This window comes from Tarenaya hassleriana, unplaced genomic scaffold (genome assembly GCF_000463585.1).
Source record: "Tarenaya hassleriana unplaced genomic scaffold, ASM46358v1 Cleome16, whole genome shotgun sequence".
In the NCBI taxonomy this organism is placed as follows: Eukaryota; Viridiplantae; Streptophyta; class Magnoliopsida; order Brassicales; family Cleomaceae; genus Tarenaya; species Tarenaya hassleriana.
In genome coordinates this window covers 217,169-227,936 of record NW_010965019.1, presented here as the reverse complement: position 1 = coordinate 227,936, position 10,768 = coordinate 217,169, and the positions used below count along the sequence as shown (strand labels likewise).

The window sequence follows — 10,768 nt, the reverse complement described above, 5'->3', positions numbered from 1 at the left end:
GCTCCTGGTCATGCGAGGTGACCAGGGTTTACGGCTAGCCCTATGGCGTGAAGCCATATGGACATAAATGTGATTGTGTTCTGATGTGAGATGAGTATATGTTTAATGTTGAATATTATATTTTGTATTTTATCGTTTTAACATCGTTCTCGCTGAGTTCAACGTGGGTCATTCACTAAGCAGTGGTGTTTAGCCCTCGTGGTTTCACCTTTTTCAGATCACGAGGAGTACAAGTAGCGCACTTGGGGTGACGAAGACTTCGAGGAGACAACATCGTGTACGAGGGTTTCCTTCTCTATATGTTTTGAACTATGGAACACGGTTCCTACGCTTTTACATTTGCACTCTTTTTAATTCGGACATGTGTATTTTAATACTTAACTGCTGTTTAATTCCGCTGCGTGATTAATATTAAAACGGTTTTAAAATTTCCGTATTTTGGTTTATCATTATTTTATTAGTTTTAATCCATGTGACACATCATGTTACGGGAATCGGGATACGGGAGTTACAATGACCGTATAACCATTTGAACACGATAAATTCATCAATTTTAAAAAAGTCTAACTGTCTGACTAAGATCTGACTGTATGACCAAAGTATAACTGCATGACCGTCTGACCAAAGTATGATTGTATGTCCGTCTGAGCAAAGTATGGCCGTCTGACCGCTTGTGCATAAAAAAGAAAGGCCTAAATTAAGTTTAAACGATTCAAAACGTTGTATAAGAATTATAATAATACATTTTCATCATTTTAGTCATTTAATTCCATGTGTATGAATAGTATAATTGGTATGACCAAAATCTGATCGGTATGACCAGTATGACATTTCGAGAATCAAAATTGCTTTGAGTATTTTCATCGAATACTTTCCATACATTATCAAAATCTTTAACTTTGGAGTGTCGAATTTCGCTGTAGAGGAGAAATTTGACGAATGTAAGTTTAAATGATATTGTCCCATCAAATCAAAATCCCAATAAACCATAAAATTCTATATATGAAGAACATATTTGCTCTAACACTTTTAAATTCATAAATTCATCATTTTTTAAAAAGTCTGACTACTTTGATCGGTATAACCGTAAGACCAGTCTGGCGGTAAGACCGTCTGAGCAAAGTTTAACCGTCTGACCAAAGTCTGAACGGTATAACCACTATTATGTTTTGGGTAAATTAGAGCAAAAATTCTCTGAGGACTTTCATCGAATACTTTCTATACATTATCAAATTCTTTAACACTTTCGAACAACTCCTTTTTGTTGTTTCAACAGATGCTGTCACGTGTCTTTATTTTTAAGGGTATCTTTTTTTATATTTTGTTTTTTTCTTCTATAAAACCCTAAACCTAAGAGGTGACATTTAAAGTCATTTTTACAATATTGCCTATAGAATAGTCCTACATATTTTTTTGGGTTTTTCTATAGGATTTGCTTTTGATTCGGATTCGAATTCATATTCGGTTTTTATATAGAAGTCTGTTTGATTCGATTTCGTTTCAAATTCGATTTTTATGTAGAGTCACGTTCGATTCATATTAGATTTAAATTCGGTTTTTATATAGGATTTCGTTCGATTTGTATTCCTTAAGAGTTCATTTGATTCGTTTTCGATTCAAACTGATTTTTACATAGGATTTTCTATTTGGATTCGTTTTCTTTAATATATGATTCTTGTCCGATTCCGATTATAAATCGAATTTGGTTTTGGATAATATTAAGTGGAAAAATGAGTTAATTGGGTTGAAACAATTTAACCTGATGATTAAACACAACTCAAATAAACGATCCAAAACATAGTTATTACCTGACCCAATTTTAATTTTCAAGTACTAATGGAGAACCATATCTATGCAAAACCGACATTCCCTCGTAGATTCTAACCTCTCCACGTGGCACAACTTGAGAAACTTTCACAGCTGAATTTGAAAAGACACGACGAGCAACTTGAGAAGACACGTATTGATTGAATTGCGTTGTGGATGAGAATATGGCAGAGAATAGACTATACTTTCTTATTTTCTTTTTTGAAAATTTCGAGAAAAAAAATGAACATTTTAAATTTGATAAATAAATATATGGGATAACAAACAAAAGGGAAAAAAATAAAAAAGAAACTTTCAATTGTTAAATGACAGTTTTACCCTTAATCAAACCCTCTGCGCGAGTCAGAATCTTCGCAGTTGTTCCTCTAATTTTTCAGAACCAATCCAGAATTCTGGTCTAATATGCAGCGTTTTTTCTTCCTAAGGACTCAAATGTTGATACCGAATCACAAATCTCAGATTGTGACAAAGAAATTGGAGTAAATTTCTCATTTGTCTCCCCCGAATGGAAAACAACCGTTATTACATATCAACACACACAAAAGACGAAAACATAACGAAAAACCAAAAAACAGCAACACAACATTAACAAACGGGAAACGACAATGTCAATAGGCATTTTGTGAACGAAGCATCACGTCATCACTGCCTAGCCGCCCTCTTGGCTTTGAAGAACCTTTGTTTGGGCCATTATCAGTGTCCCCCCGAACCAAAAAAAAAAAACTAGCCGTTCTTACAACATACGACGCATCACAACGTCACTGCTTGACTGCCCTCTTCGCTTTGAAGAACCTCTTTCTGATTGAAACTAATTCGTTAAGAGCCTTGACGATGGCCGTCCTGTTCGTCGGAGATTCTTCAGAACACCTGATTCCCACGTCGAGAACCATTCCCAAGCACTCGGCCATGGCATCACGGCCCATACGAGCACCTGACATATGAACTATTAAAAAAAAGGTAAATTACCGTTGTAAATTACAAGAAGTGTGAAATCATCTTTCAGATAAGACAAAGGGCCTCTTCTCTTTTTGGTTTATGGGTGACCCTTAATATTATCAGGCACGACCATACCTGCATTCACCAGAATAGAACGGTCTACGATATCCATCGCATGCTCCGGTAATGCTGATCTTGTATGGTTATGGAGAGTGAAATCCTCGGAATATAATTCATCCGTAGGTCTTTTCCCTGTGAACATCTCCAATACGAGGACTCCAAAGCTGTAAACGTCACCCATTACCGACGGTTCACCTCCCATTCCGTACTCTACATCACAAAAAGGAAGAGAAATGCTGTCTTATTTCTGCATGAAAATTTTGTAAGGTGTGCGTGTACTGAGCATAATAACATACCTGGTGGCATGTAACCGATGGTTCCTTTGATGTTGGCAGAGCTAAATTGGTTCTGAGATGATTCTTGATCAAATTTTCTGAGGAGCCGGGCCAACCCAAAATCACTTACATGAGCTGTGAGGTCATCATCCAGAAGAACATTGCTTGGTTTTAGATCACAGTGAGCAATGGGGCTGTGGCAATAACAATGAAGATGGACCAAAGCCGAAGCCACATCTATGGTGATGTCGAGTCTTTCAAGAAGGTTCAGCGTTCTCGTGGGATTGCTCGTCCCGACTTCTGCTTCATTCGGATGCAACCACGTATCCAAGCTTCCGTTCGGCATGAACTCATAAACCAGAGCTCTGAATTCATTTCCGTTAAAATCGATGCTGGAACAAACAGTTAATAGTTTCACGAGGTTACGGTGTCTTATACCCTTTAAGGTTTCGCACTCGGCCATGAAGCTTTTGGAAGCTCCACTCTTCCAAAGGTTCAAAACTTTAACAGCGGCAACCTTGCTCTTGGGGCCGAGTAACCCTTTAAACACAGTCCCAAAATAACCCGATCCGATGATATTGCTTGACGAAAAGCCAACGGTCGCATTTTGAAGCTCTTCATAACTTATCCTTTCATAAAAAATATCTATGGCCGAATTAGGCTGAGTATTATCATTATTTGCTCTGTTGTGTTTCTTTCTTTTCTTCATCCGGTAGAGAGAAATAACAATCAGAAAGGATAATAAAAGCAATGTTGTACCTACGCTAACAACGATTGCCACTTTCTTATGGACCAAGGATTCCCTTGTTGGTTTTGTAGGCATTTGTACAGAGCATGGCTTTAGCTGCAATTCTGGAATACCTCCACAGAGATTTTTGTTACCAAAGACGGAAATCGCACTAACATTTCGAAATACTCCGGTCATCGGCACCGCTCCTTCGAAATTATTCATGGACAGATTTAGATATTGTAGTGAGGAGTTCACTAGATATCCAGGTAATATGCCGGAGAGGCTGTTGTTGGATAAATCAAGGTAATGGAGGCCGGTTAACCGTCTTATATCTGGGATTTCTCCATCCAAGGAATTTCCTTGGAGATCGATTTCTTCCAAGGAAAGACAGTTTCCTATTGTGTGCGGTATTTGTCCCGATAATCTGTTGTATGCTGCTTGTATTTCAACCGCATATTTCAGATTTCCGACATTTTCTGGCAAGGGACCGACCAAAGAGTTGTATGAGATATCTACCATCACAAGAGATGGAAGGTCCATAAGTTCCCGAGGTACAATGCCAGTCAGCTGGTTAGACTCAAGCCTCAAAAAGTGAAGGTCACTGCAATTGCCAAGACTTGGAGGGATATTTCCATCAAATCGATTATTATACAAATCGATATATTCAAGTCTACTCATATTTCCAAAGAAAGATGGTAGATTTCCAGAAAATCTATTTGAATCTCCGTCGATACTAACCAATCCAGAGAGCTTTCCGAGGGAAGTAGGAAGTTTGCCAGTCACACGATTCCTTTCAAACTCAAGTAGTTGAAGGTTGACGAGGTTTCCGATACCAAGAGGAATACTTCCCGAGATAAAATTCCATCCGAAGTAAAAATATGTCATTTGTGTTGAGAGATTTGCTATGGAGACAGGCAATGAACCTCCGAGTCTGTTATCGAAAATGCCCAAGACTTGCAATTGTGTGCAGTTAGTCAAACTTCCAATAAAATCAAGATCAGTGGAAGCGTTGTTGCCAAGTCTATTTCCATCAAGCCCAAGCGATACCAAGTTCTGGTTTTTGCTGATACTCAAGGGAATACTTCCTGTGAAGTTGTTGTAAGAAAGACGTAAATATTGGAGAGTTGAAATGTTGGAAAATGGAGCAGCAAGTGTTCCGGTGAAATGATTTCTTCCCATGTACAATGCTTGCAGATTCGGAAAGAGAGTTCCAAAATCTAATCCAACATCACCCGAGAAATTGTTGCTTGCTATGGATATATGCTCAAGAGAAGATAGATTGCGAAAGGCATTAGGAAACACACCAGAAAGTTTGTTTTCTGCTAATTGGAGAAATATCATTCTGTTCAGTTTTGCAATACTTTCTGGGATCTCCCCTTCCATATGGTTATATGCAAGGTTCAACTTCTCGAGCGATGTCAGGTTTCCTAAACCCGGGGGGAGCTTCCCCATCAATTGGTTCTGAAGAAGATTTAAAGCGGTAAGCTTAGATAGTGAACCAAGTTCAGAAGGAATGCTGTATGTAAGGCGGTTGAAGGACAAGACTAGGGCCAACAAACTAGAACAGTTGGACAAACTGCTCGGAATTTCCCCTCCAAGAAGATTACTGCTCATGTCCAAGTAACGAAGCCTAGACAATTTCCCAAGTGCCGATGGGATGTTGCCATGAAAAGAATTGTTCCGAAGATAAAGTGACCTGAGAAACGAGAGGTTACCAACAGAGGGTGATATCACTCCGGCCAGTTTCATCGACATCAGCCTCAACTGGGTCACTCTTTCGTGCTTGCGGCCACATGAAACCCCTGTCCAGTTGCACAGATGAAGAGAGCCACCATTCCATGAGGCCAGCGCAACTCTGCTCTCTCGAGAAAGCTGAGACTTAAACTCGAGCAATGCTTCTTTATCAGACTCGGTCGTATGAGCACTGAACATGCCCGTAACTTGAAGCAACGTGAAGAGAGTGTGTAACGCCATTAAAAGAAACTTCCTCATCCTCTCAAACGGCGGGTAAAAGCACAGAGAGTAAGAGGAACGATTGTTTTCTTCTTCTGGTATATATCTTTCTTTATCATTCTCAGTTGAATATAAAATGGCATTCGTTTCTTTTGTACATATCACTTGTCATTGCCACCAATGAAGAGTCACAAATTTCCAAAACATATTGACTTGACTTACTCAGTCAACGTTTGTGGAGTTGACTTGACTTAATCGTTTTGCATATCAGTGTTCACTTTTATTCAAAACTCAAACTCTAAGCTAATAAACATAATTTAGATGTAATTTTGTCCGTTTTGGAGATATGTGGAATCCTAGTTTTATATGTAAATTTATAAAAAAATATTTTCTATTGATTACATTATGTATTTATATGAAATTACATAATATGAAATAACAGAAAAATAACTGAGCATATCGACGAAAAAACGTGCAAAACCACTTTTATCAAGAAGTGGTGGTAACAATGAGGCTAATGTACTAGATGTCAAAATGAGTCGTGAGCCAGACCATATTTTTTGATCTAGACTGAGAAATTTTGAGCCAAAAAAATATCAAACGAGCTAGCTCACCACGAACTTGATTCATAGCGAGTCAGTTCGGCGAACCCATAAGCTGGTTCCGGAGTCAAAAAAAAAAATTTTATTTTTTATTTTTTATTTTTTTTAAATAATTTTAAAAAGATTTATCAAATTCAAATATTTTTTATTATTTTAAAATATATTAATTATTATTTTGTAATTATTTTTGTAATATTTTTTATTTATATCTAATATTTTTATTTTTCGAATAATCTGGTCTGAGTCTTAAATTTTTTCGATCTGAATAAAAACAAACTTAATGAACTGAACTAAAAATGAGGCGACTGGTACGAACTGATCGGATCTGGTTCGCGCTGACTTGTTCGCCCTGCTCCATACTCACCACATATTGTTAAAAAAAATTTGAATAGGAGTGGACTCCACTTGTTTTGGAGTTTTCTATAATAATTTTCTTCTGTATAAAGAGATTATTTTTTTGATAATTTTTTTGAGAGTTTACTCTTCATTTTCTGAGATTTTATCTTTTCTATTATAAAAAAAATTACTATTGTTCCCTCTTTATATAGAAAGATGTGTTGTAATTATTTGACAATCGATATATATCCTTTTATCGTTCGTCCATGGACATAAACATTTTGCCGAACCATATAAATTTTTAGTGTCCTACTATTTATTTTCTCCGTATCAATTGAGTGGTCTAACAGTAATCTATCCAGATCCGATCTTAAATTTGGTATCATACTGTTGGGATTTATTTTTGTTGATAAAATAGGGAATTTCATTACTTAATAATGTAACACAAACAATGAGTTTTTTGCACCTATCCAGGGGTGAAAAACCAAAATAGACTTTGACATCGGAATCCATCTGATCTATTGGTTAATAATTTTTCCGATTGACGACCAAAAAAAAAGATGAGTAGAACAAAATCAAAATCAACTCCAAGTATCACTCAAACCATCTTTGTAACATTTCTGATGCTAAATCTGACTTTTCTTACGTAAATTGGTTGCCATCGGTCGAAGAGTACTGTCATATACTTGAAAGATGGAGTCCACATCTGACAAGGTAGAGTCATGAACTCGAGAACGACTTAGAGCTCGTGATAGGGAATGGCCGCCATGTTATTTAGGCGGCAAATCTAAACTCGTGAGAGTTAGATTCTAACCGAGAGTGTTAATGTGATTAGGAGAAACTCTTTCACATCGGGAGATGGGTAGAGCGGTATTCTAGATAGGGAATCTAGGTATTAGGGAGAGCTAGATTCTGTGGAAATACTTGAATCCACCATTCAAAGTAAATAAGTTGGTTTTATGACCCTTCTAACCCATTCATACTTGTCTACGAAATCATTAACCCACAACGTTTTCATGTATTAGACTTTTGCCGTATTATTTGATTTTCTATAACTCCGGCTTAATTTAGAAAACTCGATCGTTCAATTTTCCAACCCCGACCTGGTAGAAGAAAGAGATCAACACACCTATTCCCTGTGTTTGACCTCGGTATAACAACCTCCGTACACTTGTAGTGTGTTATGTATCGGGTATAAGTTTAAAACCCAGTCACTTAGAGACCAAAATCAATCCAAAAATTGTCCTAAATCAATCAAAATCAATCCATAAACTCCTATTTACAACCACCAAAATTATCTACAAGTCTATGAAAAGATGAAAACAACAACCACCACCACAACAACAATGTCTTTGACCTAAATTCAATTGGCCACGAGTGATTGGTAATGATTTGAAATGTTTTCAAATTTCGGAGGATTTAACTCAACACTGAAATGAACGCCGCCTATGCATGAGTTCGCTTAAGCCCAAATTGGTGGAGGGTTGTGGTAGGCGGCGATCAACGTAAATGTCTCCTATTTTCTCCTATTCTCCTCTACTTAAGAAGATAATAACCTAAAAAACATCAAATCCACAACATCACCTACAGCAAAACAATGTCTGCTATTCTCCTCTACTTATACGTTTACTGCAACCAAATCAGACATCAAGCATGTAGAAACCGAACTCCCGAAACGATGTTTTGATTTTCAAACCAAAAACCAAAGACAAAGATCGAGAAACATTTTCGAAACTTTCATAAAACTTTCTGCCTCGACACACATTTTCGGTGTCTTTACTCTTTATTTATAACCAAAAATATCAACAACTACATCCTACAAAATGGGAACGTGCAAACATGACCAAGTTTTCCGAGAAGAACCATAAGACTCGGTCATTTACAAACAAACTAATTTTGAAAACTTCAAACAACACAACACGTGTACTTCAAATGACAAGCTTACTTCCAACATTCTCCCCCGTAAGCTTGTTCCACCGACTTCAAGTGCAATTTTAACCGTGTCGGCACAACACTCTTCTCCTCCTTCACTTTGTCTTCTTTCCGGAGTTGTTCCTGCTTCTTCTTCTTTCCGAAACTTTTCCCGATCCATTTCTTTTCCGAAGCTTTTCTTGCTCCATCTTCTTCATCTTTCTGGAGCTTTTCTTACTCCATCTTCTTTTTGAAAAATATTGGATTCTACGACGACACTCCGTCGTTCTCCAACACGAACTGCAACGACACTCCGTCGTTATCCGCAGCACTGACACTCCGTCATTCTCTTGCATGCACTGCAACGACATTCCGTCATTCTCCCGCAACATTGCAACGACGTCCCGTCGTTCTCTCACATGTACTGCAACGACACCTCGTCGTTCTTCCGCAGCATTGCAACGACACTCCGTCGTTCTCCCATATGCACTGCAACGACACTCCGCCGTTCTCCGCAGACACTTCAACGACACTCCGTCTTTTTCCTCATACATCGATCAACACCGTTGTCGTTCCCTGAATCGCAACCGCGCTCTGATACCACATGTAGAAACCGAACTCCCGAAACGATGTTTTGATTTTCAAACCAAAAACCAAAGACAAAGATCGAGAAACATTTTCGAAACTTTCATAAAACTTTCTGCCTCGACACACATTTTCGGTGTCTTTACTCTTTATTTATAACCAAAAATATCAACAACTACATCCTACAAAATGGGAACGTGCAAACATGACCAAGTTTTCCGAGAAGAACCATAAGACTCGGTCATTTACAAACAAACTAATTTTGAAAACTTCAAACAACACAACACGTGTACTTCAAATGACAAGCTTACTTCCAACAAAGCACACACAATTACAACAGACACTACCACGATGTCTGGTCTGGATCTAACGTCGATCAAGACTGCGATTTCAGATCTCTTCACTGTCCTAAAACTGCTGGACTTTGGATAGACTTCAACGATTGGGAGGTAAAAAAGAACTACGGATAAGAAATCGAACCAGAACCAACCAGAGCCGGAGCAGAACTAACCCATAGACAGACCTGGATCGAACTTGAGCTGGAGCCGAATCGAACCAGAACCGAGAAAGATACAAACAAAACAACTTATACTCTGTACCAGAATCGAAATCTAAACCCTAGCGTGAACATTAAACCAAATCGATATGACAGAGAACATGAAATCAATAGAAACTCACCATAACCGCGCGTGTGGGAGAGAGAGGTGCTGCGACGGATACAAGGAGTAGAGATTTTATGGAAGACTCCATCGCATCGGCTGGATGCGACACACCAATTTATAAAAGGCCACTGTCCGTGAATGAACAGAAAAAAGGAAAACGATGTGTGTTGCGTGTGCGTATATACGTACAGGCTCCGTATTGGTAGGATGTGACACGATCGGCTTAACCTTGAAACATTCTTAATCTTCTCGACGAAGTGACCCGATGGTGTTGCTGATACATGACACGATCCGGTTAACTTTTGAAACTCGTTTTCTTTAAGTTTTTTCCAATCTTTTTTCCTCGTATCGTTCATACCTGCGACAATCGACCAACAAAGACGAATAAATATATTTTATCAATAGAAAATCTATAGCATATTGCATGTTATCACAACCTTTCTAAAAAAAATATATCCATTAAATATACAACGATGTCAAAATGCTCGGGATGGGCCGTCCCAATCCAAAACATGAATGGGCCTAAAATCAAAGGTATAAATGATAAATCGTAAAGTTACAAGTTAAAGATAACCGAAAAATGAATGTTTTATTACAGATCCTAAACAACCATAAAACTCATTTAAACCAATTAATCCATTTAACTTAAGTAATTCATAAATCAAACATATATCATCTATTATACATATTTTATATTTTAATAGTATTTTATAAAACATGTTAATTTAATTTTTAGGCTACTGTACATAAACCACTGTATACATTGCCTTGATATAAAACCCAACTCGCATTTTCGACAACTAGTCATGTACAGTTTTTATATAGGATCTC

General features: G+C 37.7%; 1 protein-coding gene across 1 annotated transcript; it reads right to left on the bottom strand.

Annotated features, from left to right (window-relative positions):
• Window positions 1-2,287: 2,287 nt before the first annotated feature.
• On the bottom strand, window positions 2,288-10,321 carry LOC104809219 (probable LRR receptor-like serine/threonine-protein kinase At3g47570). Its single transcript, XM_019202120.1, has 5 exons — window positions 10,127-10,321; window positions 9,954-10,033; window positions 3,180-3,293; window positions 2,899-3,093; window positions 2,288-2,770 (listed from the first exon to the last, which is right to left on the bottom strand). Exons 1-5 carry the CDS (start codon window positions 10,291-10,293, stop codon window positions 2,586-2,588), a joined length of 741 nt encoding a protein of 246 aa, XP_019057665.1. The 5' UTR covers window positions 10,294-10,321; the 3' UTR covers window positions 2,288-2,585.
• Window positions 10,322-10,768: the final 447 nt, after the last annotated feature.

What these genes read in the sequence shown, in the direction of transcription:
- LOC104809219 (XM_019202120.1), bottom strand. Translation starts at nt 10,293, where the DNA reads ATGAACGATACGAGGAAAAAAGATTGGAAAAAACTTAAAGAAAACGAG. An exon ending in ATCCTACCAATACGGAGCCT is followed by an intron (nt 10,034 to 10,126) that starts GTACGTATATAC and finishes TGTCGCATCCAG; the next exon opens with CCGATGCGATGGAGTCTTCC. An exon ending in TTCTATTCTGGTGAATGCAG is followed by an intron (nt 2,771 to 2,898) that starts GTATGGTCGTGC and finishes TTTTTTTAATAG; the next exon opens with TTCATATGTCAGGTGCTCGT.